The sequence below is a fragment of the Vulpes vulpes genome, chromosome 4, assembly GCF_048418805.1.
Source record: "Vulpes vulpes isolate BD-2025 chromosome 4, VulVul3, whole genome shotgun sequence".
Classification (NCBI taxonomy): domain Eukaryota; kingdom Metazoa; phylum Chordata; class Mammalia; order Carnivora; family Canidae; genus Vulpes; species Vulpes vulpes.
The window spans coordinates 128,296,781-128,321,812 of record NC_132783.1 but is presented as its reverse complement, the minus strand read 5'-3'; the positions used below and the strand labels follow the sequence as shown (position 1 = coordinate 128,321,812).

Here is a 25,032-nt window from a genome sequence, read left to right as displayed (position 1 = left end):
CCTCCTTCAACACTAACATCATATTTGGAGCTATGCAGCCATCTTGTGACCATTAGGCAATAAACGAGAACAGAAAGCCATAAGGCTACAAAAGTTGGAGTGAAAAGCTAAAAAAGAGTCAATGTCCTTGAGAGCCTTGTTGAGCTGCTCAGCCAATACCAGCAGCTCTCAATCTAGACTTTTTATGTGAGAAAAATAACTTGCTACTAATTTTAATCACTGTAAGCCTTTCCATTGATGTAGTCTTTTTATTGCCAATGGCTATGTGGGCTATAGGGTGCCTGCCTGTTCTCAGGGCTTTTTATTAAAAAAAAAGACAACTCCTCCTGCTTCTAACTATCATTTCCATCATCAAGTCTCTAGGCCAGTCTCTTACGCTAGTGAGGGAGGTGGGGAGGTAAATGTCACATCAGCTTTCCATTCCTGGTCCCTTCCCTCTCCATTTGCTCCTGTGATCCAGCACTCCTCTTAGTGCCCCCCAAACAGAAGGCTTTGTGATGATCAATCAGTGTAAGTGCGTACCTGGTAGAAGCAGCCTCAGACACACCCCAGAACCATTCACAGCTCAGCATCAGCCCAGGCAGGTCATCATGTAACTTCTACAATGGCAATAACTTCACTTTCTCACAATTAAGGTAAAATAATAGTGATTGAAGTTAACCAAAATGAAAAGAGAATTGACATCAAACTCCATAAGTAACATCAGAAGAAAACTTAGTTATCGAGACTTTCAGAATCACTTTTTGTTTGTTTGTTTTGTTTTGTTTTCTTTTATAACCATCTCAACTTTGGTCAAGGCAGAAACCCAGTTTCTTTGCCACCGAGTAGCCCACACTGTCATCTCCTTGGAGACTGGCACTCATATGATTTCAGCACAATAGAGGTTTAGTAATTAAGTACATAATTCCAGAAAAGCAAGGGCAAACAAGGGGCTCAGATCCTCATTAGGTGAGATGACACATGGCTGGCCCTTGGCCATCAGCCTGGCTATTATTAGGACATGTTAACAAGGCTGCTGCTGTCACACCGCTTTGTGTGTGTCTAAGTTTGGCATATCAATTTAGAACTGAGTCTTAGTTATTTTTATTAGAAGAAAGTTAGTTAAAACAACATTTCCCAGCAAGAATTAAATGTTTTATTATTTAGCAATTTCCTCCAAATGGTAATAGCTTAAATATTTACCAGGGACTTTTAGGGAGCTCCTGTCTTTTACTAGATGACTTTGTATTGAACTTTATCTGGGAACACGGGTCAAAGTCCTCACTCATCAGCTTATTGCAAAGTCAACCAAACTTCTGAGTTAGCTACATTTTCTGTTTTTTCCCCTCCCTGCTTTCAGCACAGGAAAGACACAGAATTTGCTGTGTTTGGCTCTCTCTAGATACCATGGTTAACATTCTGATGGAGGAATTTGAAATCACAGACTGAAAAGATATCCCTACCACAATGCACAGTTTTACAATAAAATACCACAGCAATCACTCCAGAGTTGGAATGGATTTTAAAGCGTGGAAGTCACCCTCAGATGAGATGAAACCATGACAGATTTCACCCTATAGGATTATGGTATCAATTGGATGAAATTATATTGTGTAAATGGTAAAGCACCTCATAGATGCAAGATTATCTTGAGAAAATCAGTACCTTCTCCTTTTGTATTGCCTTTATGTGAGGAATTTGAGGGCGTGCTGGCTGTTAAAGTTCAGCTTTTAGTTTAGATCTGATGCCTAAAAGAAACCGTCCTCCCGATATAATAGGGTGATCATAAGAGCTGAACTTCTGATATACAGGTGTGACAAGTACTGTTACTAAATAAACTTACAAAGAAGAGATCTGCTTCCACTTTGCAGAGACACTTCAGTAAGCGCCTCTCCCTGCTTGGCCAACAGTAGTTCCTACTACGTTGAAATGAATGTCCTCCCCTTGTACACATGAGCAAGGGTTAACCTCCGGCAAGATCTTACAGATTAAGTCACATGGAAACAGCACACTGAGTCAGTGGGTTAGACACATTGCAGACCATCTGGATAAGCCAGATAATTTGTGCAACATGCTCTTATCAGCAGCCTTCTCCAGCACATCTGTGGCTTACTGGAAGCTGCTTTTGTGTGGAGTCTATTTTTCTATATTCTACTCAGTGTTGGCAGAAAGGGACCAAATGTTTCAATTAAGAGGAAAGGTAAGGCAGTGATAATGAAGAACCTATACTCATAAATACCCATCAATGACACCCACCTGTTTCCAAGTTTGTCTTAATCCTTAGAAAAGTTTAAGATTAAGACTTTTGTACTGAAGCAAGGCCTGCCTTGAGGTCATCTTCCCAGTAGATCTAGGTCTTTTTGAAAAAAAAAAAAGAGAGAGAGAGAGAGGGAGAGAGCCTTGAACTTTTATACTAGGGCAGAGTATTTAAGAGTGTCCTTGTGCTAAAGATGTCTCATCATGGACCTGCCTACCTCACACAGAAGTTCTCCTAATGGCCTCCACCAGGCCAGATCAGGCCACATAGTTGTGAGCTCTTGGTGAGGTCAAACATGACTGAATCAAGAACAAGGAGAGGTAAAGGGTAGAAAGTATGACTCAAGGGTTCAAAATGATTTTTGTACTAGATTTCAGTAGAGGTCGTTCTGATACAAGTCATATCCCTTGGATTCCCATTAAACTCCCAGGAAGGGAATATGTGTATTTCAGAGAGAGGAGAATAAGGCATTAAAAGATAACAGACAATTAAAAAAAAAAGATAACAGACAATAGTTTACTCATAGTCCTATTTCACAGATTTCCATCTTGTCTTCATCTTTGTGACAATCCAGAATGTACTAATATTTGCTCACCTTAGACCGATAGATCTTATACCTTGACTCTAACACATCAACTCAAAGTTGGGATCGACTGTAAGAATAAATTGATGCTAACACATGAAATTCGCCATTCCAGTTTATTGAAATGAGTAAATTAATAGCTTTATTTGCATACAGAAAAGTGCACAATAAGTATGTACAAAACAGTTGTGTGGCTGATCATCATTTTCAAAATTTGTCTACTTCCAAAAATTTAACTACCTTGAAATAATTGCCTCCAGGTGAGCATATTCAGGTATTTGGACACATAAAACACTATTTTAAGTCTGTATTTATAATGACTGAGTAGGAAGCCAGATGGGAAAGTATGCCATACATGATCAGCTATTACCATTAAACATAAAACCACAGGACTTTAGCTTGGACTACTTGGGGCTAATCAATAAAGGTTCAGGAGGTCACCATCTTATTGAGATCCTGAGCAGTCATTCTCTTCTTCTACTGAAAGGTAACATTGTATGGTTGATTATCACCCACAGAACCTGAGTATTAGAGGTCAAGAGACAACATTTAAAAACCCAACATAAACATAACAAAATGAAACTCATTTTGGCAAGAACAAATCCTTCAGAACTGCTAACAATATGACTGGAAATGAACTGGGAATGTTTCCAAGGTTATAAGGATAAAAATACTGCAGACATTAGATTTTCAATGATAACACCACATGCTCGTTCTACAGCTTCTCTCCTCTCACCCACCCACCCATTTATCCTCCTACTAACTGTGAGATTGTGGCTTCAAGCAAGTTTTCCAGTTATTGATAAAGGTCTAGCATGACCAAATAAGCACCTAATATGTTTGGCACAATCACATGAAACTTTCTGATGTGTTGCTCTTCAGAATATAGTCCTTCATTGATGAGGTCAATTTTTCTTTCATTTTCTTCAACATGAACTGCTCTTCTGGAACTTCAGCTCAAGTGGATGGCCTCCTATTCTATGGAGAGGATAAAGGTTGTGTCCATTTGCAATCTTAGTTATAGGGTTTAGCAATTACTGAGAAGGCAGAGACATTTCAGATCCATGAATCATTAGTTTTTGTTTTTGTTTTTTTTTTGCCCCATAAAACTCTGTTGCTTGTGAAAGGGAAGTTATGTTATATGAACCTGGGAACAGAACTGACTGAAAAAAGAATCAGAGGGAAGAAGAGAGGAGAGACAAGTAATGCTTTTCCCTCATCTGCACGATCTAGCAAGAGATTAGAAAAAAACAAACAAACATTTTTGCCCTTCAGAGAAAATAATATTCAAGAAGAGAAGTTATATTTTTAAAAAGGTTTGTAAGTGTGTCAAATTCCCAAGTGTCTAAGAGAAGTTGGACTTGCTTCCATTTTACTTTAAAAATTCTCTATAAATGTGGATATGAAGCAAGATTAAAAAACGTGCCTGCTTTTAATTTTTAGGTTTTATGCTGTAAAACGGAACCCCAGACAACTTTGAACAGTAAGGATTTTAAAATTTATTCAAAATAGTGTCATCTGAGGAGTTGTGGTGGCTGCGTCTCCTAACCAGAGGGTACACAGTAGAGTGTTCTAGAAGGTTCTAGGAACACAATAGGCAATGGTTCAAGTGGGGAAACTACTTCATTTACATTTAAGCTAGAGAATTTAGGTTCTTAATTTATTTAAAGCCATAGATTCAGTTTAGCTTTAATCTAAACAGAAAAGTGAAAGGCATTTTACAAGTGGAAGAGGCAACAAGAAATAAGGCAACAGATAATATGTCAAAGCTGGAACAAGAGCAGAGGTCAGGACGTGTCTGGCTATTAGCTTTGTCCTTGACCACTAAGGCCAACCTTTTTGTTCCTCTGGGTAGTCAGCATATCAAGTTCCTAGAGAAGTGCAAAGAAGAAACAAACCGTGGTTACAACTTTTGGGTTAAATATCGATGGATTAAATATCAAGTCATCATTTTAAAACCTCAATAATAGTATCTCCTAGGGCTCATGTGAGAGGCTTTAGTAAGATAATAAATAAATACAGAACCTGTAATAAAGTGATTAACACCCATGTTCAATAATGTTAGCTATTTTCTCCCATGATAATGCTCCCCGACCCCCAATCCCAAACTGTAAGTTTAGCAAGTTCACCAAAATAATCTTTCCTTCATGATCTAAGAAAGGGCCTCCAAGGAGACCTTTCATCAATTCAGTTTAGTGCAAAGAGTCCTCCTCGACTCTGGATGCAGTTTATTCCTTTCCATCTGTCCATATTTACCTCCCTTGGAGATGAGGTGAAAATGAGTCTCTGTTAAGACTTCTAGCCCTTCAGTATATTTTACTGCTCTCTCAGCATTAGAAACTGCAGGCGTCCTGAAACATGGAGCTCTTCCTCAGCATCTGAGGGGAATTCTTAGGGCTAGAGCAGGGCCCAAGAACTTGTCTTTTCAATAATCTCAGCCTGTTCTCTGAAGCAGACTTTACAGAAAAGCCCTTTAAGAAATATTGTAATTCTAGAAGTCAAGTGAGGGGCAACAATCCAAATTGCATATAAAGTCAATATATTGTTCATGTCAGATTTAAGATGTTTATCTACTTAAAATAATTAAATTTTAGATGGGTCAAGACAGAGTTTAGGAGTCCCACCTGGATGGGGCAAGGCTGAAAAAAAAAAAACAGGGTTTGGTTCCTTTCATCTTTTTTATTGTTCTCCCCTACCAGCTATGACCCTTCCTCCTCTAAAATGTGGACAAGTCTTCTTTCCTCAACTGACTTCAATTTTCTAAGATCAAATGAAGCTGCTTCCACTCACTGCTGATAAAGAAAAGGTCATGCCAAGCTCTCCCATGGTCTCAGTCTCAGGTAACAGTTACACCTAATAACTCACCTAGGATAAAGTATACTAGTGAGAGCCACCTGCAGACTCATCTGGTCATATGCTGCTTTTGAAGAAGCTATGGGCAACTGTCACCACTTTCGCATTCAATATCCTCAGACTAGTTTAGACTACCTTTGAGATCACTCAAAGAGAAATAAGTTGATTTGGGAGGCAGCATATGTTTAGCTGACTTGTTCCTCAAGAAGTCTTCAGATTTCAAACCTTCTTTAGAAATCAAATAACCACTAGGAAGCTTTGCAGTCACTTCAATATGAAGGTAAAAAAAAAAAAAACCCTCAAACAATTAGAAAGCTATTATGTGTTATATGAGTCTTCTTGTCATAGAGAAGTGTTATTTTGAAATGTCAAAAGCATAGGATATGATAGAAATCCATATCCCATGGGGATATTACTATTTTCGTAGCATGTATAATTCTATTCTTAAATGCTCAGCTTAGTCATTACTGAATTAGTTAAGCATAGATTCCCGTCTATTACTTCTAAGTTACAGAGATTTAACTTTGTATCAATTCTAAAATTAAAATTTCACCCTCACCCCCTGGGCCATGCTGCCTTATCAAACCTAAGCTTAGTAGGATCTTCTACTTACAGAAGTCAGGCAAAAGGATTTCCAAAAGGATCCCTATATACATCAGAAGATGTGGGTTGAGAAGCCATCTAGAAGATAAAACCATCCAGTCAATAAGTTTAAATACAGTTAAGAAGGAAAAAAAAAAAAAACCCTATAATTAAGACTTCTCAAATTCCTTTAAAAATCACTTAAGTCACAGACAAATCAGATATTGTATGGGTCTATGATATTATATGATTTCTGTTTTCCTGCTTACAATTTGTGATGCATATTTATTATTTACATCAAAGTCAGGGTTCACATGAATGATGTTTGCCTTCCCCAAATGAAAGGTACCTGTTTTTATGAGCTAAAAGATCATGGGTGGGAAATTGGGAACCTAAATCCTTGAAAGACTTTTTAAAAAAGATTTTATATATTTATTCATGAGAGACACAGAGAGAGAGAGAGGCAGAAACATAGGCAGAGGAAGAAGCAGGCTCCCTGTGGGGAACCTGATGCGGGACTTGATCCTAGAACCTGGGGATCATGACCTGAGCCAAAGGCAGACACTCAACCACTGGGCCATCCAGGTGCCTCTCCTTGAAAGATTTTTAAATATAGTATTATTTTGGCTCAGTTTTCTCCCAAAATGCTTTAGTGAGCCAGGCAAAGTGAGATACGAATGATATTTTCTATATGAAACTAGTTTCTCAAGCTCAAGATGATAGCCCCTGCAAAAAAAGTCTCTCCTCAGTTTGAGATGATGTTTTCACTGTGATGGTTCTGAATGATAAACTTAAACATCCTTTAGTACCAAAAACTTATTATACAAACAATATTAATTCACGACACAGTAGCTCTATGTGGCATGTACTCTGGAACAACAGCTTCTAGTAGTTGATACTTACAGAGGCTTGTGAGGAACTAAAGGAATCTTTAGAGAAAGGGTTCTCAAATGTGTTGTCAGCAGATTTGGTAACTGGCAGGGAACCTTGTCTGGGAGCTGGCTTTGGTGGTTCTAGAAGGCAAGAAACACCAAGAAGTCAGTAGGCAAATTTTTCCCAAATATAGGCAAAAGTCCCCCAGTCAAGCTTATCTCAGAAATTCAGTTCCATACTTTTGGAATTTACATCATGGAACAAAAATCACCACCAAATACTAGGACTCCCAGTGATTGTTGCAGGCGAATTCATCAGAAGAGGAGGCTGTGCACATGGACCTGAAGTGAAAGAGATTCACAATTCCCTCACTAAGGCCGTGGAGTGTGGCTGAGGCTCTGTTGCACAACCTTCCAGGCGCCACAACCCACTGAATTTCAATAGCTCTTGGCAGCCCTTTTAGGAATTGTCACAAGAGGGCAGCATTGGGCCAGCCCTTAGAAACAGCTCGCTCCATAAGGGAAATGGTCAAGTTGTCTCCATAACCACTGATTACCAAAGAAAGCAAGAGTAAGGCTATTGGCGGGTGGGAGAGGGTTCTTTTAAGGACTCTGTGGGCCCATCCAAGAGTGGAAATACTCGTTGGTACAATAGACAGAGAAGTGAGTAGCTCACCATTGATCTTTTTTAACAGCTGATTAGCATCAAAGTCATCATGGTCTGCATTCTCCTGAGGAATGCCAACTTTGCTGTTGAAATAACTGGAGAAGGCACTTGAAGTCCCAGAGGAAGTCTGTTCTCCCTTCCTTGCAGGCACAGCAGGTGGCTGTCGCAGTTGGAAGTCCTTAAACATTTCTTTCACTTCTTTGACTTCTTTATCCCCAAGTGGGTCCAAGGCAGTGAAGGCATCACTGGAGATGTCCTTCGGAGGGCCAGTTCGGGGAGGTGGTTGAGGAGGAGCGACCAGAAGAGAGGAGAGCATAGAAGGGGACTGGGTAGACACAGCAGAAGCTGGAAAAATATTGCTCTGGAAAGGGTTCCCCAAAGGGCTTGTTGAGGACCAAGTATTGGGTGCCACAGATGCTGATGGGCCCCAAACAACAGGGGCTGGAGGGGAAGTTGAGGCTGCAAAGGATGAAGGCTGGTTCCAACCTGGAACAGCTGGGCTTGTGGTAAAAACAACTGGCTGGCCGAATCCTGAAGGCTGACCACTCATCATGGCTCCCGGGACCACTGAGGTGGACTGATTGAAGACTAAAGACGTTGGGTTCCAGGGGCCTGCCTGAGGGGGGCCAACCGGGATACCACCTGAAGGAAGCAGGGGAAAGCATTTATCAAGACACAAGCTTGAGTTTCAGAAAGTATGACTCTCTGAGGGGCATTTATCAGGCATCCACATAGCAAACACCATCCTGAAGCCTCAAGGCTGACATGGAAGAAAAGGTCTCAAGAGACTAAATCATCCTAAAGATAAACTAGCTAATACAGAATAGCTGGTATTCACACGTTGGTTGCACTTTGAAGCCCTTTTTTTTTTCCTACCAGAGATTTTTAAACTTTTCTCATTAGAAGGGTACTACACTCCATAAGGACCTAGTCATGGAAAAACAAGTGCTTATCAAACCGCTACATTTCAAACAGCTAGGACAGAGCCTGACAATAGCATGAGCGTGTTTGTTGAGGGAATATATTTAATAAACAAGCCATGCTGATTGCGAAGTAGTTAATGAAGATAATCCATTGGGTACTCTGAGTCATTGATTTGATCTTTTCATTTGGCAGCTGGCTCCTGTCTGGAGTCTTATGGAAACCAGCTATCACGCATGTATATTAGGCCTCAACATGCTTGCATCCTGAAGAAACCATTTCAGTTTCCTTGCTTTTAAATGCTGCCAAGGTTGACACAGCTATATAAAAGGATGATAAAATTTGGTTGATGCCAAGATAGTTTCAGACTTTTATACATATAAATGGAGGAAAGGCTGGTTATCCTGGGAGAGCTGTTTCGAATAAAAGTGCTTCCTGCCATGTGTCACTCACTAAACCTTGCCAGAAGTCAGAACACGATACTTAAGAGAGGAAGGGAGGGAGAGAAGAGAACACAAAGCAAAAACAAAACAAAACAAAACAAAAACAACAACAACAAAAATCAACCAAAAACCCTAAAACCCAAACCCCTCCCCAAAGCCCCCCCCCCCCCGCTAAAAAAAACCCAAAACCTTCTGAGGTAACTAATTGCCTGTGTCCAAGCATCTAATCTTTTTGCAGGATTGGCTCCATCTCCTGCATCTTTGCCATGTCGATTAAGGATTGAAGAAATCACTAAAAAATGCGGGTTTCTCCAACGTTTCCCACCTCTTTTTGAGAAGCTCATTCCTTACATCTTGTTCTAATATGTAGGACGTTTTCTCTTCTGTCTCTTCCCAAGTATATTAATGACCCAGTTAAACTGCCACCACAAACAAAAAAAACCCCTAAATTCAGCCTCATACCTATTCATGAATGATGTCCTGCTCTCAAAATCTGCTTGCTTTGAGCTTTAGAGTAAGAGCATTCTTTAGTTATGAAAGTTTTCTAACTGAACTAGGAAAAGGCCTCCAAACTTCTAACTTGGGTTAGGAATGTTTTTGTTTCCAGAGTGAGAAATATTTTGAAAGTGATGTTCAGGGGCTGATGTAGCAAGATACTCTATCTTAAATTTTCTTAGTATTGGAAATTGATGTTATTTGACTCCACTGTGTGAGCATGAATGCTAGCCATCTGGCCATGATGCATGGTGTGCTCACAAACAGTGGTAGGCTTCAGAAAAGGTCATCTTACTAAATTAACATGATTATTTTTGAGGTTAGGGAGCTGGGTACCAGAAATGAATTATTAAAGTTGGGAAGCTCACAGTCTGTGACAACTAAAACTCAGGGATACCAGCTGCAAATCCAGTGCCCTGGTCTCCTGTTCTGCCTCCTTGGCATCAATATATAGGACTATTTTTTTAACGGAAATTAATTCAAATAGTAATTTCATAGGTACAGAAATTAGACTTCATTTATACTAAAGGGTATGCACATTGTTTTCACAACTAATCAAGGGAGAAGTCCTCTCACATTCTACAACAGTGGGTTCTAAAAGCGGCCTGGGTTTGAGTGAAGCTATTGCTAGGAGGTTACAACAAAATTATTTAAATTTTGTTAACCAAAGCCAAAGTCACTCAATAATTTACACCAAACTAGATGTACAGATTGGGTAGAATTTTATCATTTTTCATGCTGGGTGACTTGCTTTCCCTTAGGAAGATGTATGGCTTTAGTCATAGATGGTACTGGTGGGAGTGGTGGTGGTTAAAGAGAAAAATGTGATATCTGCTGGGAATTCAAGGCTTTCTCAGCATATGCTTATGCCAGCCTTCATTCCCATCTGATGGATTCCATGCATTGTGTTTCCAAGATATTTAAGGCCCTGCTGGAGAAAGTGGAGGCAAGAGGTAAGGAAAGGGAAAGGGTGGGTATGAGATGTTAATTTTATTACCTCCTGATGCTAGATTAAAACACAGGGTAGCTATCAAAGCTGAAGCCTCAGCTTTCTACAATGCTGTCTCCCCACCCCCAGTTCTCCAGAAGAGACAGTCCCCCCAGCTGGGTCTAACGGAAGCGAGACCTACAACCTTCCATGGTTTGGCGGAGGATCCCTGCTAGTGGACAGGGGCTATACTGTAGAGCTCAGTTTGAGTCCCATGTCCAAACTTGGAAGAATCATCAGTATTCTGCAGTTGTATACTCCAAGGCCTCAACAGGGGCACCTAGCCAAAAAGCTTCACTTCGTCTGAATAAATTAACAGTTATAGGGTCCAGCTGTATTTTTGAGCTGACTTGTTAAATATTGGCTGTAAAAATTCTTCGGGGCATTGATATTAGACTGTCAAGCTCTGTGATGTGATCTAGTCGCAGGCAGTGCATACAAACTCTCAAGCCTTCTGCAAGGAAAAGCACCAACCAGCTCCACTAGCAGGGGCAGGAAAATGGGGAAGCCTCACAAGAGACGTGAAGCGTTTCGGGACGCTCTTGATGGTATAAATGCAAGCAGAGACCTAGAACAAGTTGGATTCCCACGCCCGCATTGATTTTGGCCACTCAACAGTTGGGTAACAACCTCCTCCTGCCGCCATGCTCCAGGTTAGATTAAACCGATTTAATATGACAAAGTGAAACTATTTTCCTTTGCCGGAAAGCAGCAAGGGAAACAAAAAAATAGGGTCCTGATGATTGACTCCGCAGGAGACAGAGAAAACCAAGAGCTCTGGTCAAATTTTACAAAGTGAGGGAGGAGAGTCCCTCTTCATCCATAGCTCCCCCCCGCCCCCCCGCCCAAGACAGAGCGTGTCTGGAGCTTGTAGAAGTGCCAAGAAGCAAAACAACAAAGAGAATCCTCAGCAGGACAGCAAGGACTATTGTCGGGGTTTCTGAAGATTGTACCACGGAGGCAGAAAAGGACTGGAGGCTGTGGGCAAACACCAGCGGGGCCAGTCCTCAGCCAAGTGGCCTTCCCCAGTGTCCTGCTACAGAGTGGCTCAGTGGCTCATGTGAGCTAGACGCATTGATGAATGAGCACCGGCACATCCTAGGCATCTGGTCGAATCCCATCTCTTCCCGTATCTCCCTGTTCTTTTTGACTTCAGGTTTCTAGCATTTGTCTTTTAACTCTAATAAAACACTCAGCCAAAATATTGGCAAGGAGCAGCTAAGGCTTAAGTATTCAGAGACTGATCGGGATATACGCCTTTCTCAAACCCCTTGTATGCCTAGCAACAGAGCTGGGCTGAGAGCCCAAGACTTTGATCATATGACTTACGCTTGCTTGGGACTTAACTTATATCCCTTTCTGGGATAGGACAGGATATCCTGTCCAAGAAGCATATCAGTTTAATAGAGGATAGATCTTCGATCTAGTAATGGCAAGTTACACAGCAGACGTGCATGTCACCAGTTTTTTCCAATACAGATGATAGATGAGGCTCTCAGCTCTGCCTCAGTTCTCCAAGGAAGCTGGTCTGAGCTTCAGAATCCCTTACAGTTGTCTTCTGTAAGCCATTGCCAGTTGGCTCAGGTAAGCGCAATATCAAAAACGGTTTTCTTCCCACATACCAACTACAGGAGCCAAATTTCAGTTGCGAGTCAAAAGTAACCAAATGAGGGTGAGGTCTACGAAAGTCAAAGTGGGAGAAAGCCTCCTTGGGATGCTCAGGTCTTGATGTCCCTGGAACCCATATGGATATGAAGTACCTTCCTCCTGTGCATTGTAATCTTATGAGTGAAAGCAACAGAGGCAAATCTAACTCAATCTCTAAGCACCTACCTAGACCCGCAAGGGGCCCCACTGGGGTGGAAGCACTTGTTTTGAAGAGATCCAGAGGGTTGGTCTGTAGGGTTGCAGATTGTCCTGTAGGTGATGTCTGGCCTGGAGGTTCTGAGACGGGAGGGGTAAAGATGTCTGATGCAAGCAAGTCTTTTGCTGGAGACTGACAGGGCAGAGAGGGAGACCCAAGAGTTACTCAGTAATAGTGAAAGTTTCATTCTGTCTCCTATCCTGTACCTCAAATTTAGGAACCACAAAAAGAAAAACCTTTTCCTCTTACTGGTAAACTACTACAAAAAGCCAAAGCTCCCCTCTCCTTTCCTCCACCCCCAGAAAGACAGATCCCTGCAATGCACAGATACTGGTTCTTGGTAACTGATGTAAAGAGGACTCTCAAGGTGAAATCTATTTTACTCATTTACGCATTTGTATCCGTCTGGTCTCCTTGTCAGATAAAAGCTTGAAGCTGGGAAAGTAAGGACAACTTTAAATAAATAGGTAACCTACATATTTTTTACTCTTCTACTGGTTTTAAATGAGTCTGCCTACAGATAATACTATTGTCTAATTATTAGGCCAGCCTGCATGAGTTTTTAAAAAATATATTCCCAGAAACCACATTTTAAATTGCTTTTGAATGAACTGGTAATAGTAAATATATAAATGTCTTTTAAAGCAATGGATTATTCAGTCAACGGTGAATAGAGGAGGCAAACTCAAGAATTTCCCTCCACCGCCTTGGCCCTTAACGCAATATGAGGGGAGTGTGGGGCGTGCGTTAGTGTGGGGAAGGTCCACGAGGCATCACAAAGAACCCCTGCCCTCCCCTTCCAGAACATGACGATCGAACTTACCAGAGTTACAGAAGCATAGCAGCATTAAAAATGGAAAAACTTGTGTTTAGTTAATAATAAGTGACAAGACATGCAAACGGAAAGCAGGGTGTGAAAACACTGCTGAGTGAGAAGCTTAGGAAGGGTGGCAGTCAGAGGAAGGTATTCCTGGAGGAAGATGTGCCTTATCCCACCTTCTATGTCACAGCCACACAGGAAACTACAATAGCAGCAGGAAAAAGAGCTTGCATCACACCACCCTTTGGTACCGAACATGCATTCTGCCAATGGATATGTGGAGAAGACAATTCACCTTAGCAGTCCTTCTGCCTCTTCCCGGTTTGGAACTTTGTGGTGGTGGGATAATTGCTATGGAGTCATGTGGTGAGGACTGGACAGAGCTTTCCAAGTCCTGCTTTACGCCATTCAGTACGGACAGTCCTTTGGGAGGGCTTCCCACAAAGGGGTTCGGGGAGGATTTGATATGGAAGCCGTTCTGTTCTCTTTCAGATACCCCATTTTGAGTTCTCACTGTTGGCTGTGTTTGCGTACTTGCAAAGGGCCATGGGCCTGCCTGAGCTTCCTGTTTGCCAGTCCGGTGAGAGATTTGGTCAAACTGCTGACCAAAGTAATCAACATCCCCATTCAGGGGCCCGTTACTCAGTGGAGTAGACAAGCTACTCAAATTCTCTTTCTTCTGATCTGAAGATTTGAGAGAATCAAACGAAGAGGGTGTCGATTGGTCTGGCTGTGCAAAAGGATCGTCACGGAAAGGATCAGGATTAGGGGTGGGAAAGAAGTTGAGATTGGCAGAAAAGGCATTTTCAGGCAAGAAAGATGCCTGAGGCTTTGGTCGAGGAAGAGAGCAGGAGGTAATGCCATTTGTTAAGAATGGATTTTCTCTTAAAGAATTCTGATTGGTGTCGATTTCAGAGTTTAGATCCACTAACAGGATATCTTTGCTTTCCTATCACATTTGGGAAGAAAAAAAAAAAAAAGAAAAAAGAAAGGGTTAGTCCATGTTGTGACTTCAAATGAGAAAGCTACATAAGATGATCAGGATTATCAAAATTCCCATTAAAGTTTGGTCCTGACAGACCGGTTGACCGGTTGACCGTTACCTCCTCCCATCACCTCCCTGAGTATATTTCTTTACTAGCAGCTGAATAGGTGACCCCTGACCCTCCCCGGCCCATTGCCCTTTTATTTAGGTCTCAACTTTGTTGGCCCTTCATTAAGTGAAACTGTACTGTTTGCTTTTGTCATGTGTCTGCTCACCCTGGCCGACTGGCGGCATTCACAATCCTCGCTGTTCCCATTGCTGCTTTTGCAAGTCTTAAAGGGGATCAATGGCATGTCACTCTAAGCAATTATCTAAGCATACTGAGCTTAAAAGTAAGAAAAGACCTCAGAAGCCTAACCCAGCCTCCCACCTGATGCACACTGTAGCCTCAGAATCGATGTAACAGCATCTTTTTAAATGACTGAATTCATTGGCTAATATTTTATAGTTCTGGTTGTAACAAAGTTTAAGGTCAAACATATTTCCCTATAATTTCTCTTTCCACCATGGGACAAAAACAGATTTTTCCCATCACATCACACAGCCGGTCAGGTATGCCCCTTTAAATAGTTAATGATATTTTTCAAGGTGCTAGTCAAGTTGGATCTCTCATTCCCATCATCCTAGTCTCTTCGGGACACAACCTTTTTGTCTGTGTCCTTCGAGAAAGAAGAAAGCGATACTCAAAACACTGATAAATTCTAACATATCACATTAACCTCTTGTATTTGTGCATGTTTTCATAATGCACCTTACAGTTGCCTGTGTTGTGACAGTAATCTCATCCGTTGGGTGGATAAATTCAGCTAATCTTCAATTTAGATTTAATATTTATGTACAATGTAATCTTTAATTCATATATATGGTGGAGTGGTGGGTTTAGAGTCAATTTAAAAAACATACCAAATACTTAACTCTACAAAGTCTATTCCCTCTCGATCTTAATTACTTCCATTCTCAATTGTTAGATAAGATATCCCTCTCAACATAAAAACAGAAAATTTGAAAAATATGACATGTCTTTATTCAGATCAGTGACATAAATAATTTGGGCCTACGCCGGGGCAGGGCTGTCAAACTGACACACCTTCCTTCTGACTGAATTTAATCCATTAACTACTCACCTATGCTAGCCACAGAAGAATATACACAAATTAAAAATGCCTAGCTGAGATGGAAGTTAAGGCCTAGCATTACTCCGAGAGGCTTACTAAATATTTTTTGAGCATTGGGACAAAAACAACCTCAAGGGAATATGAAATTTTCAAACTAGTGAGTAGAAAGGAGCCAGAATAGGTCTCCTTGGCTTTACAAGAACAAAGTATTTGAAAGTTTAGGTCCTAAATCAGGCCTAATTGGTATTCTATCTTTAGCTTCCTTTACTGTTAAGTATAAAAGCAATTTTTAAAAGCCAGTTTTTCTCTTTATAACCAGAAGAATTTGTCAGAAGAAAGAGCTTGTAATTTAAAAAAAAAATTTTTTTTTGAATCAAAGAAATGGATTGGAAGATCTCTTAATGTAGGATCTTTAACAATCAAAAGATAGGACAAAATGTATTACAAAAGCTTGTGATTTTAATATTTATTCATTTATGATGAGCCACCTCTGGGTTAGAACAGTTGGGTGTTCACAGCTGGTAGAGTTCTCCTTTTCAAATACTTCAGAAGAAGTTCTTAGGACACCAAACAGGAGCCACAATGTTAGACTTCTGAATAGTCACCCTATAAGTAAAATGTATAAGGCTCTCCTCAGGTTGGGTTTGTTGTTAATCCAGGATTAAGAGTCTAGTTCACAGACTGCAATGGAACAATGTAGGACTCCTCATCCACCCCCTAGGTTAGAACTTCATTAAATCTTTGTTGGATTGTCAACATTCCATCCACTTGGCCATCACCTGAGCACCTGAGAGACAAGCACTGATAACATGAACATGAAATGTGACCCCTGCTCTTAAGAAGCTCCAGTAAGAGGAGGAAGTAGGCAACCAGAGAGGTATCTGCATGAAGGTGAGGTCTTACATACTGAGTTCCACAACCTAGCTTTCTCCAGGTAGCTGATCTCTCCCAACTACTCCAGCGCTCAATCCTGGACTTTCCTGCTCAAAGCTTCCAGTGGCTTCCTGCTATCCCCTATCCTAAAATAAGCCTCATTAGCCAGCCTTTCAAAATCACTTAAAATAGTTGATCTTTAGCCGAACTACTCTCTACTTTCCTATACACTTCAAAGACCCAAGTCAAGTTCAAATTCCTTACAAAGCCTTTTCCCATTCACCTTTCTACTTCAGCATCACCTGTGCTCACCCATGGCATCTTATGTACACATGATACTGTGCTTTGTGCTCTGATCCCATCCCTGTATCAGACTTAACAGCCTTCGGGGTGGGGGGCAGGGGCGAGGAGGGTCATACCTTATGTTCTTCTCATAATAACTGTGCTTTCAAATGGTCATTTTTAAAGTTTGAGAAATGTCTTTTGTTTTTTTTTCTTCTTCTTCTTTTTCTTTTGAGTGGCAGTATGGAAGGATATTATTCAATTATTTTCCAATAAAAATTATGTTCTAAGGGATGCCACTTAGTTTGCAACATGAGTTTTATTTGAAACGCATAAAATGCATAAAACTATTCTGTTTAAATGCTGGGGGAGGGGCAGATGGGTCAGGGAACCACTAATAAAGTCCAGGTAATTTAGGTTTCTTCCTCTCTTCATCTCTTCCAGAGCAACCACTTTAAGGTTATGAATATTTTTAAACATTCTAGTTTTATCAAGTAGAAATAAGTCCATTTTGTGGCCTATGACTATGGAGTCAATATGTACAAACGTGGGCAAAATCCAACCAGCACACAATGAGTGCCATTAACACGCTCTCACTTTTCAGATACCATCTACTTTGATGATATTTATTTATTTATTTATTTATTTATTTATTTATTTATTTATTTTTAAAGATTTAATTTATTTATTCATGAGAGACACACAGAGAGAGAGAGAGGCAGAGACACAGGCAGAGGGAGAAGCAGGCTCCATGCAGGGAGCCTGACGTGGGACTCGATCCTGGGTCTCCAGGATTAGGCCCTGGGCTGAAGGCGGCGCTGAGCTGCTGAGCCACCTGGGCTGCCCAATGATGGTATTTATTACTTTAATTTATTATTAGTTTAAAACTTTTTGTAATTTCTATAAACCAAAAATTCTTAGAATGCATTAGGTCTAATATAACTAAGATTAAGGAATACTCATGTTGTTTTTCATTTCCTTTTTCAGAACTTACTACAAGTCTACAGAAGCAGATGGAATAGTTAGTGCTTTCCTGCCTATCCTACTGGAATTCTACTTTGAGTGTTTTGATCTCTTTTAAGATACGTGTTTGAATGTCAGTTATACTTGGAAAGTAGATCATTTAGATATCAATTCATTTTGGGAAGGGTGCTACCATGGAGGAGGGGGCAAAGCTGTCTAGGAATCAAAAGGACTTCAGGGCTAGCATGGACATTTCAGGATCATCTAATCTTGTATTTTAAAAGTTTATCCTTAGGATGGCAACAAATGTTATGAAGAATAAAAGGTTCCACATACAAGTGAGTTAGGACTCACCACTGAAAAGAACACTGAACAGGTTTCTTCTCTACTGCAGGTTTTTTAGAGCCTCTGAAATGCTGTTTTGCATCATGAATCTCATAGAGTTGGGGACAGAGAAGAGAGTATGCAGCCTCTGCTCCTTCCCACCTCATCAGGCCTGAGCATGTTATGTGAAAGTTCATGGGCTGCCATTCTCTGCAATATTCTGGCAAGTGAGACTTACCCAGTCCTTTATCCTGCTGCTGCTTTAATTCCTATGACCTTCTTGGCCAAGTAGACTTTCTTGATAATTCCCTGATATAAGAGACTCCTAGACAGACATTCTTCTCATAATTCTAGACTGATGCTCTTTTTGTCTGGTTATTGCCTTCTCATCTTTTATGTTCAAGTCCAGAAACTCATTTAGTTCGAGGCACTATATGAACTTCTAAACTAGACAAATATCATGTAATTAACATCAATTAATGGTTTTTGTGATTAGTTTTAAGCAAGCTCTGCCTGCTTGACAGTAAACTCCATGATGTCATTGACATTGTACAGCTCACTTCTTTCTGTGCCCTGTGAATGTCAGGTACTCAAGAAACTGCTAAAAAAAATAATAGTTATAAGAAGTCATTTAAAATTACATGGGTAGTTTAACTTGAGGCCTGTTTTGGAAGGTCTGAGACTTGTGCTTAAGCTCTGAATCAGGATCTCTTTCTTGGCTGAGTGAGTTTTTTTCTGAATCACCATTTCCTTATCCATAAAGGAAAATACTGCTCCATTCTCAGAGGGTTGTTACAGATCAATATTTAGAAGACTTGATACACTATAGTGTCCTTCAAAGAATGAACAACTTTTTAAAACAAGGACAGCCCTTGGTTAAACATAACTGAGCATTTTATTTAAGTCTTACTTCATACCAAGCTTAGGCTGTTAAGTCACACTAGAAAGAATAGAAAAATATTGAAGAGGCCAGGTGGTTTTACAATTAATCATCTAGCAAACACTTCCTTCAAGTGGAACTTATGCCAAGGATTATTATTCAGCTTTTTTTCTGAGTCTAAGTAAGACCAAGAAGGATTTCATTGCCTGTCCTACTGCTCAGATCTAACTTCCAAGCAAAATTAATATATCTGAATTAGTGCAGATAGGTTCCCATGGTAACTTAAGATGCAATTTTGTTCTAGTAGCCAGTAAAATTTTATGTGGAAAAATCAGCAGTTACCTTTCAAGTTTCAACAAGATGCTCAAGATTTCTGGTTAATTGCCAATTTGAATTATAGATGTCATTTTCATTACATTGCAAATTTAAAAACAGGCACTTACTGTTGGACTATTTAGGTCAGGAGGTGTAGACATGTCCCCAAACAAATCCATCTGGTCAACACCCTTAAAAAAGTATTTGGATTAGATTCAGATGTGTCTACAAAAAGTTTTTACTTTGTATATTGTTGTAATTGTTTCCTAAACTAAAGTTTAGGAAAATCTGTTGTCATAATTTGATTTTCGTTTAACTAACATAGATTTGATATTAGGCTATTTATGTCTGGAAGTGTAGGCATGTCCCCAAACAAATCCATCTAGTCCACACTCTTAAAAAAATTTGTGGATTAGATTCAGATGTGTTTACTAAAAAGATTACTTTTAATCTTTGTTATATTAATGTTTAGGGAAATTGTTCTCATAACTGGACTTCCATACAGATTCAATGCAGATTTGGTATTAGCAACATCTATAGGAAGTAAACCCATGTTCAGTTAAATAACAATCATAAGAATCATAAAAAAAATCACATACATACCAATTTCAGTTTGTTAGCTTGGTCATCAAGGGTCAGTAGGGTCTCACTCCCATTCTGAAAAGATGGCAAATATTTAAGGGTTTAATTGGTGAGTTTTCTTATAGAATTTAATTTCCTAGTGTATCAGCTTGCTAAGAAGTTATGATTCTGGCACTGATAATTCAAATACACATCTTCTATGGCCAGAGGGATCATGGACACATAGTCATAAGCTAGGACGGGAGCATGCCTGGACAGGTAGCAAACAAGGACTTATATACAACACATGTGCAATTCACAAGAAGTAAAGATGAAGTTTTACCTCTACTGCTTTGTTGGCTTCTTCCATCTAAAAAGAAAGACACAAATTCAATGATCTTAGTAACTACACTTAAAGGGATATATATATATATATATATATATATATATATATATATATATAGGCTCTTGGGCATGAGGCAAGAGAAGATCTTGCATATTATTATATATTATATATATATATATATATATATATATATATATATTATTTCTAGCCCTACATTCCTCTGCCCTTTTCATATCAATACTAGATTTGAATTTTTAAATACAGTTTCTGAAAACTTAAACTTGGTTTAAGTTTGAATACAGTTTCTGCACTTAAACTTGGTTATCAAGTACAGTCTTTGGAACCAATGTGAAGCTTGTGGGGAGAAAAGACAAGAGTCAGGGACTGAAAATCAGAAATGTCTAACTATAACATCCATCCATGGCTCTACTGGGAAAAAGAGACAATACATTTCTAAACTGTCTATTCTTTGGCGAGCCACAAAGAAGTCAACTCTCCAGATAGGCCATATGTTTACATAAAGTTCAAACATGGTCCTGAATATAGTCTTAAGTTTAATAGAGTCACTAGTGGGTAGTACTTGCCTTTTTCTTTTCTTCTTCCTTTTTCTTTACATTATAGATAACTTGAAAGAGGTCTTTAAGATCGATGACTAATGGCTCAGCCTGAAGCAAGAAAAAGCATCTTTATGAGTATTTTAATCTTATTATTTTCTTTTTGCCTCCCCCATCAGTTCTGATTAGTACTGTTTTCTTTTTTTCCTTTCTCTTAAAGCCTCTTACTATCCTCCCCTGGTTTATGGGGGATCACCACTACCCCCATCCTCACTGCCAGATACATAAAGGGCAGCAGAATAAAGAAGTATTTAAACAAAACAAGGACTATGGTAACTTTCCAAGTCCCTTCAGGATTTTGGGGAATAATCCATTATTGTTCTAAAATCAACATTGACCTTATGAGAAAGCCCATTCTAACAATTCTTATCCATATATGACATGGGCCTCAATGACATGGGCCTAAATGACCCATGACGAGGTCTTATCTAAGGCCAATGAAGATGGTCATCCTCTGAATCACTGCTTAGTCCTCCCATATCCAACTGTCTCTAGCAAGATCTCTAGTTGAAGGACAGACACTCTATGCTCAACTGAGGACAAAGCCCTCCTCCAGAAATTTGTCAAGGCTTGGGGCTTACCTGTTGCCCTGTTTTTATGGCAAAAAACTGATGCTGGCCTTCTCCTCCACACACATAACCAAATGCCCGGTTGTCCGTCACATCGCGGGCAATGAAGGAAATCTTATTTACTGGATGTTCATGCTCTATTACCTGAAAAAGAAAGATAAAAAAAGATTTATTGATACAACTAGAATCTACAATGTAACACAACAAAGTATCAGATACCCAGGCATTTCCGAAAAGCCAAAATCTTTGAAGGAAGAAATCTTTGCCTCTGGTTTAAGGCCAGAGCTACATTTATCCTTGTTAGTAAGGACTTCAAAAAGAACCAAGAATAGAAAACAGAAATGGGAAAAACACTTCTTAGAATATTGATACTTGATTGGCTTCATCCCTAAGATGCGATGCCACACGGCAAGAAAGGATTGAGGATTATGAGACCAAGAGTTTCTAAAGCAAAGATGAGATGTTTTACTACTAAACCATTCAAGTGGGTCAACTTTCCCAACTAAAAGACAAACCCAGGTGAACAGCATAACTAAGCTAGAACAGCATTCACAGGGATCCCTTTGACAGTGGCTCTGAGTGGCCAGAAAAATCATCCTAAGTACCATTGGAACAATTATCCCCAGAATATACTGGAAGTCATCAAATGCCGGCATCAAGTATTTCCCATGCTCACATCAGTATCGAGGAGTTACATGGTTTGTTGGTTTAGTAGTGCCTTCCCCTCTATCCTCCTGCTTCCCTTTCTCTTAATCCTTTCAAGCACATAGCAGGGCTCAACTCTTCAGGGATATCCGTAGGTGGTCATAATGTGTCTTGGTTTTTGTTTCCAAATGTCTTGTGCCACTGCAAAGTTCATGCTGGGTATTTTAGAAGATTTGGGAAACGAGAATGCTTGAAGGAAACCTGCTTCCACTCTATGATGGGCTTGGGAAAATCAACTTGAGAGATGAAGGAGAATGGAAACAGCAGTGCATGAGGACCAGCAGGGTGAGCGAGCAGGTGTCAGGGTTCCAGGGCTCTATATGTGACCAGTGGATTTTGCATGATAGATAATGGACATCTCTAGGGAGGGATGGATAATAACTGATGGTCTCCCCACAATACCTTGATACAACAGAGTATTTTATAGCAATGGAAATGAGCTACAAACAACATTTTAAGTAAATGAATCTTATGATGTTATGTTGGGTAGAGAAAATAAAGTCCCAGAGAACCTGAGGTATGATCATCGTTTGATAAGTTCACAAAAAAGTAAACAAAATAAGCATGGCTGTTCCTATGCAGTAGAATAACAGCAACCACACACACACACACACACACACACACACACACACACACACAAGCAAGGATACATCTGTAGGGTGAAGAGAAAGGGAAAAGAGAGAAGAAAGAAAAGGTAAATATGTTACAGGTAATATTTTAGCTTCAGGTTGGCCTGTAAGTTTGCATGTAGTCAATATATTAAAACGAAAGCCAGGCATAGATCTATGACAGCGTCACAGACCAGGGCTGAGGGTTAATCTAGTTCTGTGTACCTGGGGTCCAAAAAATACTAAAGTGATATTTACAGCACATCTGTGTTTATAGACTGGAGGTTCACATCCCTTACAGAAAATAAATTTCAAAATGAAGTATCTTGACTCCCCACTTCCTACCCTATCTGTTTTCTGCCTGTTATTTCTGGAGAAGTTATATATATATATATATATATATATATATATATATATATATATATATATTTTTTTTTTTTTTTTTTTTTTTTTTTTCCCCTACAAATTTTTGAAAAGGAAAACAGGGAGCTGAGATTTAAGTCACATTGTCAGACTCAGGCAGTCAGAAAGGTGTTAGTGAAAGTGAATTCTTACCCCAGTTTTCTCATCAATTATTTTTATCCCAGAAAGAGAAATGTTGACCCAAATCCTCTGTTTGTGCTGTCCCTGAGACCGACCAGCTGCTGCCATTCCCTGATGGTATTGGGAAAACAAGAAAAATCCAGTTAAAACTACCCTACGATGCTCTTGATGCTAAAACATTTAAAAGACAGCTCTATTTTCAGATTGGTTTACCATCTACAAAAGAATCAGGCACCTTTCATAATAGATGAAAGAGAGGGTGGAATGAAAGAGAGGACAATGAGCCAGGACATCCTGTGTTAGTTATGTGACCTTGGACAAGTCATTCTAATTCTCTTGGCCTCAGAATGGTCATTGGTAAAGACAAGAAGACTGGATTAGATCTTCAAAGATGCTCCTTCGAGGTCTGGCCTTATTTAACAATTATTATTTATTTAATTAGTTTCACATAGCGACAGTGCTAGAATTTAAAAATTTAAAAGCCCACAAGGGGGCAGCCTGAGTGACTCAGCTATTTAGCGCTGCGTACCACCCAGGGCATGATCCTGGAGACCCGGGATCAAGTCCCACGTTGGGCTCCCTGTATGGAGCCTGCTTCTCCCTCTGCCTGTGTCTCTGCCTCTCTCTCTGTGTCTCATGAATACAAATAAAATCTTTAAAAAAAAAAAAAACCCACAGGGCTAATGCTAAAGAGCTACAGGCTCCAAATAGAGACCTGAATTTCACCTGAGTACTTCCAGGATCTAAAACTTGATCTACCCAAAGGAAAAGGCATCTACAGTCCTGAAGTATGAGATTAAGTCAGGTCCCTAGAATTTCAGACCTATTAGACTGAACCCCGTTTGCATTCACAATAAGAAAGCAAACTTAAGACTCCTCAGAAAATGAGGCACCACTGGATCAATTATGTGATTAGAAATGTTTTCCTTTCAAATAATTGATATATAGGTAAACACAAACTTCTAATATAATTCTCTCTGCTGGATATTTGCTTGAGATGGAGACAAAGCATGCTTTCCCTTCTTACCTTTAGCTTCATCATAGAATCTTGGCTCATTTTATCCCCTCTTGCATCGGGCACATCATCAATGCCAATTAGCTTGGCCTTGTATTTTACACCATCACCTTTGAATCTGGCCAAAAGATACTCATCTGTCTTTTCAGAGCCTGAGGAACAAAAAAAGAAATATAGGATAAAAGATTTATAAAGGTCTTTAAATATCATCCCCAGGTATGACCAAATATGTTCCAGAGTCTCCAAATCTGAGTAGTAGAAATATTGGTTTTATTACAATTGCTCAAATATACAATACTCTGTCTTTATTCTTACTTCCTTTCAGTAAAATTGTAATCTGTAACACTGGGGTGAAGAGAAAAATGAACTCTTAAAGTACAAAATGGACTGAATTATGGAAAACTTAGGGGAGCGTGGGAGGTGAGATCTGGGGATATTCTTCATCATAATTAAAAAAAATATTTTCAAAAGAAAATAAAGAGGATAATGCTTTTTAATTAAAGAGAAATAAGCTACTGCACTACTTACTAGCATTTCGAACTGTCATTAAGGCAGAAAAAATTATGAATAAATTCCTTTGAAAATCATGAAGATAATTATCTCATCTTTATAACTTTTTTTTTGATTTTCTTAAAAAGACTGCAGTTGTCTCATTCTGCAGCTAAAGTATAACAGTAAAAGACATGCAAGCCATGGCATACTCTTAAACTATGAATGATTAAGGACTCTGGCACTTTCTAGTGGTCCTTTAGGTCAAGAGAACAGGGTCTAAGAAAATAAAGATCTTGGTTTTCGAAAAACAGCTACTTCAGTAAAGCAACGTGGTAAGTAGGCTACCTAAAGATAATCATATAATAATTGATAGTTGTGTTTATCAATTAAACAAGCTACTATCAATGCTTCTCAGCAGGATCCAGTTGGTGCAATCACAGGATTCAGAGACATACATG

General features: G+C 39.6%; 1 protein-coding gene across 28 annotated transcripts in view; it reads right to left on the bottom strand.

The window, feature by feature from the left end:
• Nucleotides 1–2,921: 2,921 nt before the first annotated feature.
• Nucleotides 2,922–25,032, bottom strand: part of DAB2 (DAB adaptor protein 2) — a 59,910-nt gene continuing 37,799 nt past the window's right edge. For 7 of the 28 annotated variants that reach the window (XM_072757027.1, XM_072757028.1, XM_072757029.1 and 4 more), the window contains 12 exons: nucleotides 24,095–24,234; nucleotides 23,080–23,178; nucleotides 21,224–21,355; nucleotides 20,613–20,693; nucleotides 20,026–20,052; nucleotides 19,725–19,778; nucleotides 19,250–19,312; nucleotides 12,474–12,636; nucleotides 7,803–8,435; nucleotides 7,158–7,267; nucleotides 6,286–6,353; nucleotides 2,922–4,690 (listed from right to left, as the gene is read on the bottom strand). In XM_072757027.1, the coding sequence (XP_072613128.1) occupies nucleotides 6,291–6,353; nucleotides 7,158–7,267; nucleotides 7,803–8,435; nucleotides 12,474–12,636; nucleotides 19,250–19,312; nucleotides 19,725–19,778; nucleotides 20,026–20,052; nucleotides 20,613–20,693; nucleotides 21,224–21,355; nucleotides 23,080–23,178; nucleotides 24,095–24,234 (1,565 nt within the window). In that variant the 3' untranslated portion in view covers nucleotides 2,922–4,690; nucleotides 6,286–6,290. Of the gene's footprint in view, nucleotides 4,691–6,285; nucleotides 6,354–7,157; nucleotides 7,268–7,802; nucleotides 8,436–12,473; nucleotides 12,637–13,619; nucleotides 14,274–19,249; nucleotides 19,313–19,724; nucleotides 19,779–20,025; nucleotides 20,053–20,612; nucleotides 20,694–21,223; nucleotides 21,356–23,079; nucleotides 23,179–24,094; nucleotides 24,235–25,032 lie in introns of all 28 variants that reach the window. The other 21 variants (XM_026016678.2, XM_072757017.1, XM_072757021.1 and 18 more) reach the window with 5 other exon arrangements.